Below are 23171 nucleotides of genomic sequence, written 5' to 3'. Positions count from 1 at the left end.
AAGTTTACAAGATTTTCAAGCATGCTGGTACATTCCTATAATTCCAGCCGTCGGGGGCTAAGGCCAAGGAACACTAGTTTGAGTCTATTTAGGCTCGAGATCAGCCCAGGACTGTATAGTAAGAACCTGTCTTAAACAATCAAAACTGATGATTTTTAAAATATGCTTTTATTTATCCATGTGTGTCCATACATGTGTTGTGCATGTGTATTTGGTTGCCCTCGGAGGTCAGCAGGGGCTATTGGATCCCTGAAGTTTTAAGTTACAGCAGCTGTGAGCCGCCATACGGGTGCTGGGAGCAAGCCTGGGTCCTCCACAGGGGCAGCTGCTGCTCTTCACTGTGTTTTAAGTTTTTAGTTTTTAGCTTCTGTCTAAAAGTATTGTGAACAGAGTTCTTGCCAGGTCATTCTTCACAGCACCCCAATTCATGGCTGTAGCTAAAACTGTCATGTTTGTATAAATAAAGCCTGTTCTCACATAAAACAAGCCCTGTCTTAACGCACTGTAACTGAATTCATGCTAACCTATCAAATGTGCAAATCATTTCTGTTTAGTTATACTCTTAAACTTTACTAGTGTGAGTATGAGATAGTTTTCTTCAACTGTCATTAGGCAGGCAAGAATAAAAAATACACAGGTGTGACATTAGTAAACGTGAAGTTTAATATGTTTATTTTGTTTTGGACAAGAGTACCTCCATGCTGCTTATCTTCAAAGGAAAAAAATGTTACTCTGGAAAGGATATGTATAAATACAAGAATAGAAGTGTGTGTGTGTGTGTGTGTGTGTGTGTGTGTGTGTGTGTGTGTGTGTGTGTGTGTGTTGTGTATCAGTTATTTAAAAAGTGTTCATTACTTTTCTTCCTTTGAATTCTTTGTTTAACAAAAAAAAAAAAAAAAAAAAAAAAACTTAGTTTAGAGACAGGTAATTTTATTACTGGAATCCTCATTATTAAGAATTTTTCTTAGGAAACCAAAAAGAAAATGATAGTATTTTTACTGTGAAGACATTCTTTTGTATAAGTTTTAATTAGACAGTTTTTAATCTAATTAGACAAAAAAATTCCTGTTGCCTAATTTAGAGATTAAAAACTATTTCTCATAAATGTGGGATTTCTAGGCTGGAAATAGTTCATTGTTCTTGATTGTTAACATAAAATTTAAATAATAGGATCATCAAAAACTAATTCGTAGGAAAATCAATTTATTTGAATTGATTTACAGTTCATAATTATTAGGGTGATAGCAGTTTCTGTGCCTTCCTGGTCATTTTAAGTATCCACGTGTCATTGAACTCAAAAGTCTCAAAGAAAGGAGAAAGGAACAAGGGGTTTTTCTTAATCTTGGTAAAACTGCTGGAGATCTCCATCTGTTGCTGCAGTCAGGTGTTCCTTAGTCACCTTGCTGCTATAGCTAACAGGGATAGGTACTGAAGGGGAAAAAACCCAGCAAATGAAGCTGATGGTGTTCGAAGAAAATCAGTCTCAGAATTTTATCATCATAGCCATGAAACCTAACAAGTATAATTAGGATTTGTAAGTAAATAAGGAACTTCTCTGCTACTTGGAATGTTATTTATATATATATATATATATATATTGCCTACCAAAAAAGCATGTTTTATTTCAGGAAATGAAAAATAATCCTGTGCATTTAATCACTGAAGAAGATCTGAAACAAATTTCTGTTTTAGAAAGTGTTAATACAAATAAAAAGGATAAAAAAGATGAACGCAGGAAGAAAGCAACAGGTAATAAATCATTAATAAGTAAGACTCAAAGATGAGTTGTTTGTGAGTACATGCTAATAGTGCATTGCTATACTTGCATATCAGATAGCCCCCCTTCTGGAAAAACAAAACCAAGAACCCTGCAGTAAAAGAGCAGTGCTGGAGCTGTAACAATTCCTGACTAAACTACCACAAATCCATAGTGTAGTAACAGAGGCAGCAAGGTACTGGCACAAACCTAGATGCATAATTCTGTGTATGGAATGGAAATCAGCTCAAGTAGTTTCAGCTATCAGAATCCTGACAAATGGACTGAAAACATATGTTGGGGTGGGTGGGGGCCAGGGTGAATGGTGCCTCTTTAGCAAGTGCTGCTGAGAAAATTTTTACTTTTTTGCATGAACTTTGTACTAAGGCCATTTAGAAGGCTTTTTATTTAATTGATTAATTTTTTATTTTAACTATTAATTTGAACTAAATCTTGCTACTAAATTAAATTTTAAATATTTTTCTTTGGTTGGTTGGTTGGCTGCTTTTTCAAGACAGGGTTTCTCTGTGTAGCCTTGGCTGTCCTGGACTTGCTTTGTAGACCAGACTGGCCTCGAACTCATAGTGATCCACCTGCCTCTGCCTCCCGAGTGCTGGAATTAAAGGCGTGTGCCACCACTGCCTGGCTTAAGTATTTTTTTTTTAATTTTTGGTTTTACATATGTGGATGTATGTGCCTGGTGCCTGAGGAGGCCAGAAGAGGGTATCAGGGTCCCCAGGAAGTGGAGTAACAGTCAGTTGTGAGCTGCCATGTGGGTGCTGGGAATCAAACAGGCATTCTCTGTAAGAGCAGACAGTATTCTTAAGCACTGTGCCATTTCTTCAGTCCCTACTAAATTAAATTTTAATTATGAAAATGTAAATGACACAGTGTATTCTGATTCTGTATATATTCATGAAAAGATACAAAGCCCTTTTTGTGACTATCCATGTCTCCTGTCTCCCTTCTGTAGTCTCAGAGCTGCCAGGTTGCTATCATTCCAAGGCCTCTGTACTAACTATGCTGCTTAACTTTATTGCTTCTTCCAAACTTCGAGTAACTGGGTTCTTCTTTCATTTCGAGTTGACTCCAAATGTCCCTTCCTTGGGTAGCTTCCTAACTTATCACAGTAGTGACTGTGCTTGTAAAGTCTTTCCAGTCTGGGGTGACATACTGACTGGTGTGTTACATTGTTGGGAACAGTGCCCATGGTTGTATCCCTAGTATCTAAAGAACCACTTGGCGTAAGTTAAGGTGCTCTAACCAAGCAAATCGCCCTGCTAACATTATATCTTAACCTCTTTTAAATTTACACTCAGTAGCAATTGATCTTGGGAGTACTTTTATTCAGGAACCTATGCTTGAGAAGCACATGTGTTTCCCCACTTTTAATAGTAGAAACGAATTGCTAGTGCTGTGCCAGTGCTAAAAATATTCATATTTAATAAACATCAAGCATGTATGCTTAAAACATAATTTTTGCTATAAAAATTCCTTCTGACTTCATTAGTTAAGAATTTTCCTCTTGTAAAACTTTTTTTTTCAAGACTCTTGAAATATTTTTGATATTCTCTCCATTCTTCCAGAAAAGCCACAGTAAGTTACTTCGGTGACTCCTAATCCTCATAGATACACTCATTCTATCACTTGATTCAGAGTGCTATTTAGAAATACACAAGTGCTGGTTGATGATGTAAGTCAGTATACTTGATCTATTTCTTAAAGTTATAGGTCATCTAGTACTTTGTTGTCAGTGACTGCAGTTGTATGGTCGTAATTAATTATAGTGCATTCATTCAGTCATGTCTGATCCAAATGTCTCCCATAAAATACTTGCTACTAAATATTAAAGATACATTTCACTTTAGGCATGAGATTATATATTTCTGTCATTATAAACTCAAGGAAAATAAATTCTAAAATATAATGAAATCTAAGGGAATTCTGGCTAGGTGCTAGAGAAATATATTTAGTTTATAGAAATAACTTTATTTTACTCAGTAAATAATCCTTATCGTAAAACTATTTAATGCTTATAACTCATTATAAGATGGATATTCTATTTTATAGATGAGATCCTAAATGTAGACATCTAATGACAGAGAACTCCCTCAGTAATGTGTCTTTACTCTCAGGCACAGTACTTGAGTTTCTCATGATTTGTATTTAACTCTTTAGTAAGTAATTGATTGAAAATAATTGGTCAATAATTGATTAGTTAGTAAACGAATTGATTGATGATGTTTGTTTTGTTATTGATTTAATAGGCACTGATATTTATCAAGTATATGTTATTTTTTGATCATTTCATCCTACAAATTTATAATTTACGTGAGTGGTGGGTGAGTCAGACTCCTCCAAACATGGGTAGTAGTCAGTCTTTAAACCAAGAAGTCAAAAATCTTCTGAAATGTCATAGTAATGAGTATAAAATAATGCTGTAATAACTGACATAAGTAAATGAAAGGATATTTCTTTCAGGGGATAAGCAAAGTTAGCTCAGGGATTAAGAGCACTGGCTGCTCTTCCAGAGGACGTTGGTTCAAGTAGCAGCACCCACGAGGCGGCTATCAGCCATCTATAACTCCAGTTCCAGAGGATCTGACACCCTCTCTGGCCTCAATGGGTACTGCATACATGTAGTACACAAGCACATACAGGCAAAACACTCATAGTCATAATATTTAAAATACTTCTAATTATTTTTTAAAGAGAAAGAGGAGATGAAGGAATGGATTTGCCTAAAAAGATACCAGTAAGCTATAGAAAAAAGAAACATTGAGTAGATTACAGTTAAAACAATCTCAGGGGATTGCTGAAGTTTAAGAGATTTCTATTTTTGTTTTTGTTTTTTGTTTGTTTGTTTTTGTTTTGTTTTGAGTGTTTATTTTTCTCTGTATTCCTGAAGGAAACTCTTATATGGGCGACACCACGGGGGTTCCACAAACATCTTTTTTTTAATATATTTTATTAATTTATTCATATTATATCTCAATTGTTATCCTATCCCTTGTATCCTCCCATTCATCCCACCCTCCCATTTCCCCTTACTCCTTTCTCCTATGACTGTGACTGAGGGGGACCTCCTCCCCCTGTATATGCTCATAGGGTATCAAGTGTCTTCTTGGTAGCCTGCTATCCTTCCTCTGAGTGCCACCAGAGGATAGGGAGTGCCTCCTCATCAAGGGGATGTGGTCAAAATGGGGTACCAGAGTTCGCCTGAAAGTCAGACCCTACTCTCCACTCAATGGTGGAGAGTGTCCTGTCCATCGGCTAGATCTGGGTAGGGGTTCGAAGTTTACTGCCTATATTGTCCTTGGCTGGTGCTATAGTTTGAGCAGGACCCCTGGGCCCAGATCCGTGTGTCATAATGTTCTTCTTGTAGGTTTCTAGGACCCTTTGGATCCTTCTATTTCCCCATTCTCCCATGCTTCTCTCACCTAGAGTCCCAATAGGATGTCCTCCCCTCTGTCCCACTTTTCTGGTAAGTAAAGACTTTCATGGGACATACCCCTTGGGCTAGTGTCCAGATATAAGTGAGTATATACCATTTGACTCTTTGTGCTTCTGGGATAACTCATTCATTATGATCATTTCTAGTTCAATCCATTTGTCCACAAATTTCAGGATTTCCTTGTTTGTAATAGCTGAGTAGTATTCCATAGTGTAAATGTACCACAGTTTCTTCATCCATTCTTCTACTAAGGAACATTTAGGCTGTCTCCAGGTTCTGGCTATTATGAATAAAGCTTCTATGAGCATGGTTGAGCAAATGTTCTTGTTGTGTGGTGGAGCATCTTCTGGGTATATGAGATTTCTATTTTTGTGATAGAATCTATCATTGTTATATGTCAACTGATCTTAAAAAAATTTAAATGATTCTTTAGTTTGCTTCTTATTTTTCTGTTATGTAGTTCAATATAACAATATGCTATCATCATTTTCCAAAATTTGTTAATAATACTACCTAATGTGTTTCCACCAGAGGGTACTGGAAGTGTGAGAGGAGGAGGAGGAGGCAATGCCAGAGAATACAAAATTAAAAAAGTTAAGAAGAAGGGAAGAAGAGATGATGACAGTGATGATGAGTCTCAGTCATCTCATGCTGGTGTGTAGCTTTTATTTCACTATTTATTTATTTAACATTTTTCTTATGATGCTTATAATTATTGACATGTGTTTATATGGGATGTACTGTTTTGTATTTTCAGTTACTGCAAATTTCACAATTTAATAATATAAAGTATAAACCTGTCTCCAGATAGGCCAGTGATCACCTTAGCCAGTAAGCCACCTCCATTCCCTTCCTTCTACATCTTTTCCTTTGAAAAGACAACACTCCATGCTTAACATTCCTAGTGTCCCTAGTGCTGTCTGTGAGCATAGCGACCTTGGTTCTCCCACTACCTCTTCACCTTGAAACAACCTTTGGAAATAGCATTGAAAGGTGAGTAGATGTTGAAAACTGATGCAAAGAATCATATGCTTGTTTAAACTTTGACAACACATGGGTGCCTTGTTACTTACATCTAAGATGAATTAATTAACTGCCTCTTGTGTCCTTTAGTTTCTAGACTTCTTAATGTTTTCCAGGGTTAACTCAGCAAAAAACGTGATATTTTGCTTTTCAAAATACAATTACTTTTTTTGTTGTTTTAAAGAAAAGGTCATAAAACATACAGCTACTCCTTCCTTATCCCCAATAACAATTTAAAAAAAAAGACAAATGAGTAATGCCACAAATACGTTACTATTGCAGAATTACAGTGCTTAGGCATTCCTTTAAAATAGTCTAAGAAAGACTGAAGTAGCTCTTATTGGTAATGTGCAGAAAATAATGTTAATTAAAAGACAACCTCTCCAACAGAAACTTTACTGTTTATCCATGCTTTAAACAGCATTGATACAGCTTTACGTGTGTGCTGTTTTTCATTTTGTGTGTTTGTTTATCAATTCCCAAGATGTAGTAGGGACAAGAATAAAGAAGAATCTTTTAAAAGTTATTCTGTAATACCTGCAATCTTAGAGAAATGAGGCGTGTGACATTCTTTTGTGCATAGATTATTGAGGTACTATAACAGTAGTAAAACCATTCTACCTTAAAAGTAATTTCAGTGCTTTGAAAAGGGTTATGTTGTAATCTCTGAAATGGAGGGTGAAATTAGGTTCTCAACTAAAATACAAAATCAAGTCAGTATGAAATATTACTGGATGAAATGTAATTTAAGAACCTGTAAAAGGCTTCCGGGATGCAAACAAGGGAAGACTGTTTAGTATGAACATCAGGTTTGGAGAGCAGATCTCCGAACAGAATGAAACTTTGGGTCCTGTACCTTGAAGTTGTGATTTCAACTGTTTAGATTCTCATTAAAACTTAAAATTGATTTTAAGCCATTTTACATTATTGCTAAGGTTTCACATCTGTAGAATAAATAATCTGATTTATCTAAAAATAGTTAGTTGTATAAAAGATATAGCTTTATCATTTATAATGGAAATACTGTTTGCTTTTTTTTCTACCAATACTTTTCAAGTGAGTAGTTAAATATTCCGTTCCCACAGTTAACATTTTCATTATAGTAGCTGCATACTAATTTTATTGTTCATTAGTATAGAATTGTCTTTGGGAGAGCAAAAATAAATGATAAGGGCTTCTCTTTTTTATTTGTATTATTTGTACCTTTCAAAAAAGGTAACTTTAACTTAGTCCTATCACTTTCTGAAGCTCTTATATACATTCAAAGGTTGTTTGACTTCAGTAAGTACTCACTTTTGTGAAGAAGGAAATTCTGCTCAGTCCTTTGTCCAGTGAGGAGAAGTGACACCTTTCTGAAAGACACTCTCAGTCCCTACTTGACTGTTGTGATATCTAGCTGCTTGACTGTTGTGATATCTAGCTGCTTGACTGTTGTGATATCTAGCTGCTTGACTGTTGTGATATCTAGCTACTTGACTATGGTGATATCTAGCTACTTGACTATGGTGATATCTAGCTGCTTGACGGTTGTGATATCTAGCTGCTTGACTGTTGTGATATCTAGCTGCTTGACTGTTGTGATATCTAGCTACTTGACTGTTGTGGTATCTAGCTGCTTGACTGTTGTGATATCTAGCTGCTTGACTGTTGTGATATCTAGCTGCTTGACTGTGGTGATATCTAGCTGCTTGATTGTGGTGATATCTAGCTACTTGACTGTTGTGATATCTAGCTGCTTGACTATGGTGATATCTAGCTACTTGACTGTGGTGATATCTAGCTGCTTGACTGTTGTGATATCTAGCTACTTGACTGTTGTGATATCTAGCTACTTGACTATGGTGATATCTGGCTGTTTGACTGTTGTGATATCTAGCTGCTTGACTGTTGTGATATCTAGCTACTTGACTGTTGTGGTATCTAGCTGCTTGACTGTTGTGATATCTAGCTACTTGACTGTGGTGATATCTAGCTGCTTGACTGTTGTGATATCTAGCTGCTTGACTGTTGTGATATCTAGCTACTTGACTGTTGTGGTATCTAGCTGCTTGACTGTTGTGATATCTAGCTACTTGACTGTGGTGATATCTAGCTGCTTGACTGTTGTGATATCTAGCTGCTTGACTGTTGTGATATCTAGCTGCTTGACTGTTGTGGTATCTAGCTGCTTGACTGTTGTGATATCTAGCTACTTGACTGTTGTGATATCTAGCTACTTGACTGTTGTGATATCTAGCTGCTTGACTGTGGTGATATCTAGCTACTTGACTATGGTGATATCTAGCTGCTTGACTGTGGTGATATCTAGCTGCTTGACTGTTGTGATATCTAGCTGCTTGACTGTTGTGGTATCTAGCTGCTTGACTGTTGTGATATCTAGCTACTTGACTGTTGTGGTATCTAGCTGCTTGACTGTTGTGATATCTAGCTGCTTGACTGTTGTGATATCTAGCTACTTGACTGTTGTGATATCTAGCTACTTGCATTTCCCAAGTTAGATGGGGAAAGCATTCTCCTTGTCTGCTGACTGTCTTATGGAAAACAGTCATTTTAAAGGAAAGGTAAAACATGGTCACATACCATATGATGTTCTAAATTTTAATTTTATTAGATATTTGTATTTGGAAGTAGCAATTTTGTTGACATAAAAATGTCTTGCTGTCTGATGAGGTGCATGTTACCTGCCTGGCCTTTGCTATTGGGTGAGCTCGTTTTCCCATTGCTGATGTTACAGGAAAGAAGAAGCCGGACATCACATTCATGCTCCAGGATGAAATTGAAGATTGCTTAAGGAAACATGTGCAAGATGCCCCTGAGGAATTTATTTTGGAACTTGCAGAATACTTAATAAAGCAAGTATAAATTATATCTCTTCCCATTTTTGACAGAGTGTAATTTTCACTAAGATCTTCAAAACAGATTTTAGGCTTTATTTCTTCAACTCTTTGAATTTAATTTAAAGATGAAATTCCAAATTTATTTTCCTTCTGGGACAGTTTGACTCAAGCCTTAGTAAGTGCTTTTGACAGTATGGGCTGTAGAAACTGAGAACCTCTGCAGTGTTTCCTGAACAGCATGCAGGCTTAGGGCTTGGTTGGGACTAAGCACCAACTGGTCCTTTACATAGCATAAGAAAAGAGTATCTAAAAAGAGAAAGACATCTTTCAATTTTGATTTGACAAAAAGTAAACAGTGGTTACTTTTAGTATCTGGAGGGGGTAAAATTGACCTCAAAAACAGTAAGTATAGAACCTTCTACCTTGTGAATAAGACGTGCTAAGTTTACATGCAACAATACAGGAAATTTTACATAACTTAACCACTAGTACCATGTCTGGTGAGCCCTCAAGTAAGACTCAGCACATAAGTCTATAGAGATAATCCAAGAGCTGAGAGAGTCTAATTTTATTATCTTGGAGTAGAGCTTTTGTAGTGAGATTTTTTTTAATATAAGTAAATTTTATGCATAAATATATTAAGAGCCATAGTCTGTAAAAAGAGACGATAGATACTACTAGCTATGCGCCATTGATTTTTTTTAAAGTAATCTGTTGTAGAACATATTTTTCTTTTTTTTTTTTTTTTTTTTTTTTTATTAATTTATTCTTGTTACATCTCAATGTTTATCCCATCCCTTGTATCCTCCCATTCCTCCCCCCCCCATTTTCCCATTATTCCCCTCCCCTATGACTGTTCCTGAGGGGGATTACGTCCCCCTATATATTCTCATAGGGTATCAAGTCTCTTCTTGGCTACTTGCTGTCCTTCCTCTGAGTGCCACCAGGTCTCCCCCTCCAGGGGACATGGTCAAATGTGAGGCACCAGAGTATGTGAGAAAGTCGTATAGGTGTTTTTCAACACATCTCTTTTGTAAAGACTTATTTATTTGTTTTATGTATATGAGTGCTCTATCTTCATGCACACCAGAAGAGGTTATCAGATCTCATTATAGATGGTTGTGAGCTACCACGTGGGTGCTGGGAATTGAACACAGTACTTCTGGAAGAACAACCAGTACTTGTAACTGCTGAGCCATCACTCCAGCCCTTTATACATCATCTAAATAGCACTTTGGAAATTGAGAGCTCTTCTGTTGTAATTCCTGAGAATAAGAATCAAACTTATATTCTGCTATTTTCCAAATTAATTTGAGAGATCTGTTTGATGGAGTGTTTGTTACTATCATTCTTGTCATCTTTTCTGCAATCTCAAAATTGTGAAAGATTTAAAAATTTTTCCTAGGCCTGTAAACAAACTCTTTACTGAACCTTGCTTCAAATTAATTTTATTTGCTAGAATGATGGAGGTTTTTAAAAGTGTTATTTCACTACAAGTAATTATTTTATCTACATAAACATAATACATTTTAATTAACTATATTTATCTTCTCACAGACCTCTTAATAAAATGTATCTTGAGGTGGTACGTTCAGTGTTCATGACTTCAACTTCTGCTACCGGAACTGGCAGAAAACGTACAATCAAGGACTTACAAGAAGAGGTTTCAAACCTATACAATAATATCAGATTATTTGAAAAGGGGATGAAGTATTTTGCGGGTATGTTTTACAGTGTCTTTTCTTTACTGACTCTTAGAGTTCTACAAGGAACCTTAGTAATCTTAGTAAGTGTCCCTTTCTTCCAGATGACACACAGACCGCTCTTACGAAGCACTTGCTGAAGACAGTGTGTACTGATATTACTAACCTCATGTTCAACTTCCTAGCCTCAGATTTAATGATGGCGGTAGAGGATCCTGCAGCCATCACAAGTGAAGTATGTTAGTTATTTGCCTGCTGCTTGATATAATTTGAGTCTGAGCACGTTTTTATTTTCTCTCATTTGAAAGAGTTTAAAGGAAAAATAAAATAAGAGTCCTTATATGGACAAAATACTAAAGAATTAAAGTAGTCATACGATGCTTATATAATTTTACAAGGATTGATAACATGACCAAAGTATTTATAGTAAAGAGGATTAAATACTTCATAATAAGACTTTTACTAATTGTTTCTGTCAATGATACCCTCTTTCCTATTGATTTATAACTCCCTTTTAATAGTTAGTCCAGTTTTCTTCAGCACACAGTCATTTTCTTTTGATGGCAGTATGCCTCTTAAATATTGAGACAAATTCAAATTTCTTTGTTTAAAACTGTGATGCTAAACTAGATCCCAAGGCCATCACTTCTGCCCTTGCCCTGTGAGGTGGAGCCGTGGCTCAGTTACCTACCTGTGGAAGGGTTTAGTCTGTTCCTGTGGAGTTATGGCCACTCCTCCATCTCTTTGTTCTCATCCTTCTGGGACCATCTTACGGTTGAAGATTCAGGAAAAATGAGAAAGTCTTTCTGTGACTGACTGCATTTACAACCAGCTTTGAATGTGGTAAAACTACATCCATGTAGTGCCTGCAGCCTCTGTTACTGTGATTTGTTGGCACAAAGGTGGCATGATGTTTCTTGGTGTGTTATAATTTTAGGTAACTCCCTTACATAGTAAAGAACATCCTTCAACCCCAGACAGAAGTGCAGTTATTTACCCCTACAACTACTTGGAAGATACTGGATTCCTCCTCTTTCATTTTGAGCAACAGTCCCAACACTCTGGAATGTTCCATGTCTCCAATCTCTTTACTAGCTTCCACTCTAAAAATATAATATTTGCAGTCTTGCTCAGTGGCCTTAAAAAGAGTGAAGAATTGGTGTGAGATGGAACAAGGTGGCTCTGAGAAGCATGTGTCTTCACAGATACAGTATACCCCTCAGGTCCTTCCTCCTGAAGTGTCTTAGAGGGATCCATCTGTCTGGTCTACAGTACCCCAAAATTCACAGTATTCACATCTGCAAAAGATGATGAAATCTTCCTTATACTGTGTGTTATATGAACCTGCAGCCTCGCCACAGAACAATACCCATTGCCTTTCCTACAAGCAGCCTTTCTACGTGAGAGCCATGTGTCTATGCAACACCCTTTCAAGTGACACTGAAAAGAAAATGCAGAGAGCCAGTTTACCCACGTTCTTTATTCCCATATGGCTAGACACTGTAGTTTTCTAATGTCACTAGAGGCTGTGAAGATGAGGGTTGCATAGAAGCTTTTTTCTAATGTTTCACCAGCTCTGTCGTTCTGTAAAACTTTAACATTTTTATTCCTGGTTGAGACCTAACATTCAAAACACAAAATATACTACATTTAGCATTCCATTGTAGTACTAAATATATGGGAATTTTTGTCTGTTTGATCTTATATCCATCAAATATCAAAACCACGATGTCAAAATAATGTTTTCCCTTACAGATAAGAAAAAAAATTTTAAGTAAATTGACAGAAGAAACCAAAGTAGCTCTTTCAAAACTCCACAACTCTCTGAATGAAAAAGTAAGTCAGTGCTAACTGGTGACCAGTTAGAAATTTCTGTATAAGTTCCTTGCATACATTCCAATCAGAATCTGCATAACCTAAATCTACAACTAGTTAGTACTCTGTATATTTGGGAAGGTGAAGGGAGGAAAAAAATAGGAATACTTAACATTTTTACCAAATGCCCTGTTAAAAATTTGTGTTTGGGGTTTAAAATTACAATTACAATTACAATTATAAAAGTAAACTATGGAATTACATGTCTTCAGAGTATAGAAGACTTCCTTTCCTGCCTGGATTCTGCAACAGAAGCTTGTGACATCATGGTGAAAAAGGGAGATAAAAAAAGAGAAAGGTAACATTGATTCTGTTGTTGCTACTCCTAAATGTGAGCTCCTTCATAGCTGAGATTTGAGTATGACTGTCTGAGCCTTTAATAGAGAGCTGTAGTCCTTTTTCAGTCTACTCACCTCCCAAGCCTACAGAGGACCCATCCTGGGACTTTCCATACAGGAAGCCTTATCATCTAAGTCATAATATCTTGTTAGATCCCAGCAACATAAGAGTGAAAGTATATGTTGAGTGCCCTTGCTATATAGCTTTGTCTGTAATGTTAATCCACCTATGCCAACTAAAGTTAAAATAGTATGTATACCCATAGCCCATATTTAAGGAACTCCTTAAAGTGCTGTGAAATTGAATCATTGTACTAGAGAAGATGAAAAATGAATGCTAAAGGGAAAATATCTAAATGATGAGTCCCTGTTAATTATGTATTTCCGTGATCTGGGTTTTGCAGGCAAATACTCTTCCAGCATCGGCAGGCGCTGGCTGAACAGCTGAAGGTCACGGAAGACCCTGCTCTTATTTTGCACCTCACGTCAGTCCTGTTATTTCAGTTCTCAACCCATAGCATGCTCCATGCACCTGGAAGATGTGTCCCACAGATCATTGCTTTTCTTCAAAACAAAATCCCAGAGGTATCACATTTTAACACATTGGAAATTTTTCAAACTTTTTTTTTTTTTTTTTTTTTGACTTCACTTTTTTTATTTTTTTTTTAATTAATTTATTCTTGTTACATCTCAATGTTTATCCCATCCCTTGTATCCTCCCATTCCTCCCCCCCCCCCCATTTTCCCATTATTCCCCTCCCCTATGACTGTTCCTGAGGGGGATTACCTCCCCCTATATATTCTCATAGGGTATCAAGTCTCTTCTTGGCTACTTGCTGTCCATCCTCTGAGTGCCACCAGGTCTCCCCCTCCAGGGGACATGGTCAAATGTGAGGCACCAGAGTACGTGAGAAAGTCGTATCACACTCTCCACTCAACTGTGGAGAATATTCTGACCATTGGCTAAGCTTGGAATATTTGGGCTATGAATCATTGCGAACACCCAGTCAGAGAGACAGAGAAGCCATTAGCATCTGTCTGCTTCATCCAGGGATGTGGACAGTGAGTTGGGGCTTGATTTTTTTTTTTTTTTTTTTTTTTTTTTAACTGAGGGTAGTTCAAGAATCTTTCAACATTCTATAAGATCCGTGGTAGAAAATCCTCTGATTTTAGGAGTTAAGTTTTCAGGAAAGACACAAGAATGTCTTAACTTCTGTCTCAGTTTCCCTAGTTTAGATTTAGCCTCCAAAGACCACTTCAGCTGTCTTGTCCAGGTTATCTAAGGAACCCAAGCCCTAGCTGAAAGCAATGTGGCTTCTTTAGCTCCGATTATTCTGTGGTTTTGGTGATAGAGCCTAGCTAAATCAGCTTCCTGTAACATAGTCTGCACAGGGTTTATTTCTCCCCATCTGCACTCTGAGAACACAGATCTTGCTTGCCAAATTCAGGTGTCAACTAACACGGCCTTTGTTTCGTGAAGAAAAGGCCCTTCAGTTTGTACTATTCAAACAAATTGTACTTTCTCTGTTCATAGAGAATGTTCTTGGTCACTTTCTTCTTTCTCTTCACAGGACCAACATTCTCTATTGGTAAAATATCAAGGTTTGGTTGTGAAGCAGTTACTCAGTCAGAATAAGAAGAGTGGGCAGGGAGAGGATCCGGCAAGGGATGCCTTGGACAAGGAGCAACATGACGTCACCAATGCCGCTCGGAGAGAGCTGCAGGAACTGTCTTTATCTATTAAGGGCCTCGTTCTGAAGTCCAGGAAATCATCTGTGACAGAGGAGGAATGCCCCTAGTTTACTTTTATTACATAGTGAGAATTTTCCCAAGATAGATAAATGATCAGAAAATCAGTCAGCAAGCACTCTCCCGTCAACCCTTCCCACACAATTCAAAGAAAATAGTGGTGTCGTATTAGATGCAGATCTTATGAGAATTTCTACAAGTTGAGTTCTCGGTGAAGCATTTTCTTTTCACATAATCCTATGTATAATTTTTCATGTAATAAAAGTTTTCAAAGAGTTCTGACTCTAAAACATTATATGCTTTAATGTTCTTCTAGATGATAAAATGAAAAATAAAATAGAATAATTTTCATCTCTAGGAAAGAATTTGTTTGCTATTTAATTTATATGGTATATTTTTTAAATGAAAAAAATGCTTTAATTTCTGAAATAAAAATGAATCAGTTTTACTTTTAAATTAGTAGAGAATGCTTTAAAGGTAGAAAAGTTCCAATTTTTTTTTTTTTTTTTTTTTTTTTTTTTTTTTTTGTATTACTAAGCGCTAGCTCTTGCTTTTGACAGATAGAAGGCCTTCTGCATGAGTACTTTCAGAGGCCTCAGAGTGGATTAGCAAGTGAGAACCCTGAAGAAGCATGTACTGCTGTGCTCTTCTAAAGCAAGCCATAGGGCACAGTGAAGGAGACCTGAGGTGCGCTGCAAGACATGGCAAGGTGCTTTGTATAGTGGGGTGGCTGAAAGACCAGAGATGCTGCTTTGACTGGCCCAGTTTAGACTTCTGAGTTTGTCGGATGTTAGTGGCTGCAGTAACCCTGAGTTCTGTGTTGGAATCTGTATAACAGGTAGCTAGGCTGTTCAGATGAACACAGAATCTATAGATGTGTTTAAACCATGCAGAACTTTTACTCCAAAAATAGACATTTTTAAAAATTCCTTGCTTTCTGTGATTATTACATTAGACTTACTAAAACAATTCTTTGGAACAATAATTTAAACCAAGTAAGTCCTAAGCAGCATCCTATTGTCAAAAGTTTAGTTATCCTGAATGTAATAAAATTCAAACCCAAATGTTTAAAGACTACTATTTTATATAATGCCTTATACATTGTTGAAATTTTTATATTTTAAATGTTTAAATACAAAGATAAGACTACCTCTTTTCTGAAATGGCAAGGTGTTAATATTGCATGGAAGTAATTAATTACTAACTAAGCATTTTGCTAAAGTTGGTGATAAATTTTCATAGAAAACATTAGGGGCTAGAGATGTGACTTCATGTGTAGGGCACTGGCCTTTTTTATTTCCAGCACCACGTGGATGCTTTCTAACTATAGTCCCAGGAAACCCAGTGCTTTCTGGCCTCTGCAGGCACCAAGCATACACAGGATGTATAAGTATACATGCAGGCCAAATACCCCTACACATAAAAGAATATAACGTAAATGATTTCACATGGGTAATTTTATTACATGTTTTCATATAAGCAAAGGAAGAAAAGTGATAAATTTTCTGTGAAGCCCAAAATAATTTTATTTTTTATTCAGCTTCTAAATTAATACACAGCTTATTCAATTTTTGTTTAATAACGTGATTTATATTTCAGAAAATACCAAAATAATCCACATCTGTTCCATACTCTACCATTAAAATAAATACAAAAGATGATCACATAAGTTCATCTTAATTTATTTGTAAAAATAAAGTAGGAAAATGTGAAGCTGTGTTAATCTTGTGTTTTTTTCATTTGTCCAAACAGTTATTTTTCCGTAGTAATTAAAGTACTTAATAGCTGATTTTTGTCTGTAAAGACGTAACTTCTGACTTAATGGACTAAGTTAAAAATGTTACTTAAAATAAAATTGTCTAGCCTATTAAATTTTATATGCTGTACTGAAAGTAATTAAATGCAGTCTATATAATGCTTATATTTTTAATTATTCTGATTGTTAAAGGTGATTTTTTTATTACAAAAAGAATCTCTTCCTGGTGTCTTTTGTTGCTTGAAAGCTTGCCATTCATCTTAATCATGTGTCAGCCAGGTTTCAGCACATGTATAGCAATGTTCTCAATAGCTGTTAACTCTTGCTACTGTAATAGAGATATGGGAAACTATGCCCCAGTTTTCATGTTCTGGTGTGTTCCGTCTACCGACCATTATAGTCAAAGGAAACCCCTTCTGATCACCTAGAATAGTGGATCTCAATCTTTCTCAACCCCTTTCACGGGAGTCAACTAAGGCCATCAGAAAACACATATTTACATTTTGATTCATAACAGTAGCAAAATCATCGTTATAAGGTAGCAATGAAATAATTTTATGGTTAGGGGTCATTACAACATGAGGAACTATATTAAAGAGTCTGAGCCTTAGGAAGGTTGAGAACCACTGACCTAGAAGATAGATTCTGACTGCTTCGAGCAAAAATATAATGTTACAGAACATGAATAAATAGTCTCTAAATCTCTGTATGAGCCACCTTGGACATTTTAGTGATGTGCTTTACTCAGATACTAAATGAGATCAAAGTGTAGCAGTGAGCTACAGAGACAAGGAACAATCATTGCTTTTGTCGAAATGTTATCAACCCCAAAAATTATCAAAAATTATTTTGACAAATTGGATGAAAGGAGAGTGGAGCAAAAGGTTTGTTTTCTTTCACTAAATTTCTGTGAATCCTTTGGCTCAATGTACATGAGAGATTAGATAAAAACACACATAGGAAACTCTGAGATATATATTTTCCACATACATTTTGAATTGCTCTTATTAATGTGATGGTTTTTTTTCTCTCTTTTTTTTTTTTTTATTAATTTATTCTTGTTGCATCTCAGTGGTTATCCCATCCCTTGTACCCTCCCATTCTTCCCTCCCTTCCATTTTCCCATTATTCCCCTCCCCTATGACTGTTCCTGAGGGCGATTTCCTCCCCCTGTATATTCTCATAGGGTATCAAGTCTCTTCTTGGTAACCTGCTATCCTTCCACCAGGTCTCCCCCTCGAGGGGACATGGTCAAATGTGAGGCACCAGAGCACGTGAGAAAGCCATATCCCACTCTCCACTCAACTGTGGAGAATGTTCTGACCATTGGCTAGATCTGGGTAGGGGCTTAAAGTTTACCGCCTGTATTGTCCTTGGTTGGTCCCTTAGTTTGAGCAGGACCCCTGGGCCCAAATCTGCCTATCATAATGTTCTACTTGTAGGTTTCTAGGACCCTCTGGATCCTTCTACTTTGCTATTCTCCCATGCTTCTCTCATTTAGAGGCCCAATAGGATGTCCTTCCTTCTGTCCCAGGTTCCTGGTAAGTGAAGACTTTCGTGGGACATGCCCCTTGGGCTAGTATGCAGATATAAGTGAGTATATACCATTTGAGTCTTTCTGCTTCTGGGTTAACTCACTCATTATGATCATTTCTAGCTCAATCCATTTATCCACAAATTTCGGGAATTCCTTGTTTTTAATAGCTGAATAGTATTCCATAGTGTATATGTACCACACTTTCTTTATCCATTCTTCTACTGATGGACACTTAGGCTGTTTTCATGTTCTGGCTATTATGAATAAGGCTGCTATGAACATGGTTGAGCAAATTTTCTTGTTATGTGCTGGAACATCTTCTGGGTATATTCCAAGGAGTGGAATAGCTGGGTCTTGAGGAAGCCTTATTCCCAGTTTTCTGAGATAGCACCAGATAGATTTCCAAAGTGGCTGTACTAGTTTGCATTCCCACCAGCAATGAAGGAGTGTTCCTCTCTTCCCACATCCTCGCCAGAATGTGATGTCACTTGAATTTTTGATCTTAGCCATTCTGATGGGTGTAAGATGGAATCTCAGGGTTGTTTTGATTTGCATTTCCCTGATGACTAAGGAGGTTGAGCATTTCTTTAAGTGTTTCTCAGCCATTTGATACTCCTCTTTTGAGAATTCTCTGTTTAGTTCCAAGCCCCACTTCTCAATTGGGTTATTTGGTTTGGTGGTGTTTAATTTCTTGAGTTCTTTATATAATTTGGATATTAGACTTTTGTCAGATGGAGGGTTGGTGAAGATCTTTTCCCAGTCTGTAGGCTGTCGCTTTGTTTTCTTGACAGTGTCTCCTGCCTTATAGAAGCTTCTTAGCCTCATAAAGTACCATTTATTAATTGTTGACATTAAGGCTTGGGCCGTTGGTGTTCTGTTCAGGAAGTTGTCTCCTGTGCCAATATGTTCCAGGCTCTTCCCCACTTTTTCCTCTAAGTGACTTAGTGTCTCTGGTTTTATGTTGAGGTCTTTAATCCACTTGGATTTGACTTTTGTGCCAGGTGACAAATATGGGTCCAATTTCATTTTTTTACACATAGTCCTCCAGTTAGACCAGCACCATTTGTTGAAGATGCTATCCTTTTTCCATTGAATGGATTTGGCTTCTTTGTCAAAAATCCAGTGACCATATGTGTGTGGATTCATATCTGGGTCTTCGATTCGATTCCACTGATCAACCAGCCTGTTGCTGTGCCAGTACCATGCTGTTTTAATTACTATTGCTTTATAGTACAGTTTGAGATCAGGTATGGAGATTCCTCCGGAGCCCCTTTTATTGTACAAGATTGTTTTAGCTATTCTGGGTTTTTTGTTTTTCCATATGAAGTTCAGAATTGAACTTTCAATGTCTTTAAAAAATTGTGTAGGTATTTTGATAGGGATTGCATTGAATCTGTAGATTGCTTTTGGTAGGATGGCCATTTTTATATATGTTAAATTCTCCCAATCCATGAGCAAGGAAGATCATTCCATCTTCTCAGATCATCTTCAATCTCTTTCTTCAGAGTCTTGAAATTTTTTTCTAACAAGTCCTTCACTTGCTTAGTTAGAGTAACTCCTGAATATTTTATATTGCTTGTGGCTAATGTGAAGGGTGTGGTTTTCCTAATTTCTTCCTCTACAAGCTTGTCATTTGTGTATAGGAAGGCTACAGATTTTTTTGAGTTAATTTTGTATCCAGCCAATTTGCTGAAGGTGTTTATCATCTGTAGGAGTTCTCTGGTGGAATTTTGAGGGTCACTTATGTATACTATCATATCATCTGCAAATAGGGATAATTTGACTTCCTCCTTTCCCATTTGGACACCCTTGATCTCCTTTTGTTGTCTTATTGCTCTGGCTAGAACTTCGAGTACTATATTGAAGAGATATGGAGAGAGTAGGCAGCCTTGCCTTGTTCCCGATTTTAGAGGAATTTCCTTGAGTATATCACCATTTACTTTGATTTTGGCTATTGGCTTGCTGTATATAGCCTTTATTATGTTGAGGAAAGTGCCTTGTATCCCCGATCTCTCTAAAACTTTAAACATGAATGGGTGTTGGATTTTATCAAATGCTTTTTCTGCATCCAAAGAGATGATCATGTGTATTTTTTTATTTTCAGTTTGCTTATATGGTGGATTACATTGATGGATTTCCGTATATTAAACCATCCCTGCTTGCCTGGAATAAAGCCTACTTGGTTGTGATGAATGACATCATTGTTGTGTTCTTGTATTTGTTTTGCAAGTATTTTATTTAGTATTTTTGCATCGATGTTCATAAGAGAAAATGGTCTGAAATTCTCTTTCTTTGTTGAGTCTTTGTGAGGTTTAGGTATCAATGAGACTATGGCCTCATAGAATGAATTTGGTAATGTTCCATCCATTTCTATCTCTTGAAGTAGCTTGAAGAGTATCGGTATTAGCTCGCCCTTGAAGGTCTGGTAGAATTCTGCACTGAAACCATCTGGCCCTGGGCTTTTTTTGGTTGGGAGACCATTGATGATTGCTTCTATTTCTGTAGGGGAAATGGGACTATTTAGCTTGTTTATCTGTTCTTCATTCAACTTTGGCAAGTGAAATTGATCAAGAAAATCGTCCATTTTCCCTTAGATTTTCAAATTTTGTGGCGTATATGCCTTCAAAGTAGGATCTTATGATTCTTTGAATTTCTTCAGTGTCTGTTGTTATGTCTCCCTTTTCATTTCTGATTTTGTTGATTTCAATACTGTCTCTCTGCCTTTTAGTTAGTTTGACTAACGGTCTGTCTATCTTATTGATTTTCTCAAAGAACCAGCTCTTGGTTTTGTTGATTCTTTGGACTGTTTTCTTAGTTTCTAATTTGTTAATTTCAGCCCTGAGTTTGATTATTTCCAGGCCTCTACTCCTCTTGGCCGTTTCTGCTTCTTTTTTTTCTAGGGCTCCCAGTTGTGTCGTTAAGATGCTTATGTGTGATGTTTCCAATTTCTTTTTAAAGGCACTTAGTGCTATGAATTTTCCTCTTAGCACTGCTTTCAATGTATCCCACAAATTTGGGTATGTTGTTTCTTCATTTTCATTGAATTTCAGAAACTCCTTGATTTCTTTCTTTATTTCTTCCCTGACCCAGGTGTCATTTAGCAGAGAGTTGTTTAGTTTCCACGTACGTGTAGGCTTTTTGTTATTTCTGTTGTTGTTGAATTGCAGCCTAAGAGCATGGTGATCTGATAGGATACAAGGTATTATTTCAATCCTCCTGTCTCTATTGAGGCTTGCTTTGTGACCTACGATGTGATCAATTTTGGAGAAGGTTCCATGGGGTGCAGAGAAGAAGGTATATTCTTTCTTGTTTGGGTGAAAGGTTCTATAGATACCTATTAGATCCATTTGACCCATGGCATTGGTTAATGATGTTATTTCTCGGCTTAGATTCTGTTTCAATGACTTATCCTTCAGTGAGAGTTGGGTGTTGAAGTCTCCCACTACTATTGTGTGGGGATCGATGTGTGGTTTAAGCTTTTTTAGCAGATCTTTTACAAATGTGGGTGCCCTTGTATTGGGAGCATAGATGTTCAGAATTGTGATGTCATCTTGGTTGACTTTACCTTTGATGAGTGTGAAGTGTCCTTCCTCATCCCTTTTGATTAATTTTGGTTGAAAGTCTATTTTGTTCGATACTAAAATGGCTACACCTGCTTCCTTCTTGTGACCATTTGCTTGGAATATTTTTTTCCAACCTTTTACCCTGAGGTAATGCCTATCGTAATGGGCAGATGTGTTTCTTGAATGCAGAAGAATGTTCGATCTTCTTTATGCACCCATTCAGTGTGTCTGCATCTTTTTACTGGAGAATTGAGACCATTGATGTTGAGAGATATTAATGACCAGTGACTGTTAAGAGTCTTAATTTTGATGTTGTTTCCAGTCGAGTGTTTGTGTAGTTGTGGTTTTGCCATGGTATAGTTATCTATTTCCTGATTAGTTTTGGTTGTAGCTTGACCCTTTGGGATGCAGTTGTCCTTCTAGTACCTTCTGTAAAGCTGGATTTGTGGATAGGTACTGTTTGAATTTGTTTTTGTCATGGAATATTTTGTTTTCTCCATCAATGGATATTGATAGTTTTGCTGGGTAAAGTAGTCTGGCCTGGCATCTGTGGTCTCTTAGAGTTTGCAGGATCTCTGTCCAGGCCCTTCTGGCTTTTATAGTCTCTGCTGAGAAGTCGGGTGTAATTCTGATAGGTTTGCCATTAAATGTTATTTGGCCCTTTTCCCTTGCAGCTTTTAATATTTGTTGTTGTTATTGTTCTGTATGTTTTATGTTTTGATTATTATGTGACGAGAAGTTTTTCTTTTCTGGTCAATTCTATTTGGTGTTCTGTAGGCCTCTTGTATGTTTATAGGCATCTCTTTCTTTAGATTGGGGAAATTTTCTTCTATGATTTTATTGAGAATAGTTTCTGGGCCTTGGAGTCTGATATCTTTTCTATCTTCAATGCCTATTATCCTCAAATTTCTTCTTTTCATGGTGTCCTTAACCTCTTGGATGTTTTGTGTCAGGAGTTTTTCAGATTTGGCATTTTCTTTAATGGTTGCTTCAAGATCTGTGATTGTATCTTCTAGACCTGAAATTCATTCTTCCATCTCTTGTATTCTGTTAGAAATCTCACCTCTGTGTTGCTCGCCTTCTTCTCTGAGGTCTCACGTTCTCATTTTTCTTCTATCTGTGTGTTTATCATTGAATCCATTTTCATTTTCAGATCTTGAACTGATTTTTTGATTTCTTTCATCTGATTTTTTGTATATTCCTGACTTTCTTCCATTACCTCTTTATAGGTCTTCAGAGCTTGAACCATTTTATTTATTTCTCTTATCTGGTTGTTTGCATTTTCCTGCAATTTTTCCAGTTCCACTCTATGTGCTTCTTTTATGTCTCTCACCTGTTTGGCTGTGTCTTTCTGCATTTGATTATGAATTTTATTTGTTTCCTCCATTACCATCCTCATTACTAAGGATTTGAGATCATTTTCTTGTATTTCTGTTGTATTTGAGTTCTCTGGGTTGTTTTCTTTGGGATAGCTGGAACCTGGAGACCCCATGTTGTTTTGGGGTTTTTTGCGTATGCTTTTTCCGCTGTCCTTTAGACATCTTGTCATCTTTGTTTTTGTTGGGTAGCTTCCAGAGTTC

General features: G+C 36.8%; 1 protein-coding gene across 1 annotated transcript in view; it reads left to right on the top strand.

The window, feature by feature from the left end:
• Nucleotides 1-15126, top strand: part of Ufl1 (UFM1 specific ligase 1) — a 31955-nt gene extending 16829 nt beyond the window's left edge. The window contains exons 11-19 of the mRNA XM_051161036.1: nt 1629-1749; nt 5742-5864; nt 8968-9085; nt 10628-10791; nt 10878-11008; nt 12529-12609; nt 12861-12946; nt 13391-13571; nt 14558-15126. Of these exons, the coding sequence (XP_051016993.1) occupies nt 1629-1749; nt 5742-5864; nt 8968-9085; nt 10628-10791; nt 10878-11008; nt 12529-12609; nt 12861-12946; nt 13391-13571; nt 14558-14785 (1233 nt within the window). The 3' untranslated portion in view covers nt 14786-15126. The remainder of the gene's footprint in view (nt 1-1628; nt 1750-5741; nt 5865-8967; nt 9086-10627; nt 10792-10877; nt 11009-12528; nt 12610-12860; nt 12947-13390; nt 13572-14557) is intronic.
• Nucleotides 15127-23171: the final 8045 nt, after the last annotated feature.

Source organism: Acomys russatus, chromosome 2 (genome assembly GCF_903995435.1).
Source record: "Acomys russatus chromosome 2, mAcoRus1.1, whole genome shotgun sequence".
Classification (NCBI taxonomy): domain Eukaryota; kingdom Metazoa; phylum Chordata; class Mammalia; order Rodentia; family Muridae; genus Acomys; species Acomys russatus.
This window is presented reverse-complemented; position numbering and strand designations above follow the sequence as displayed.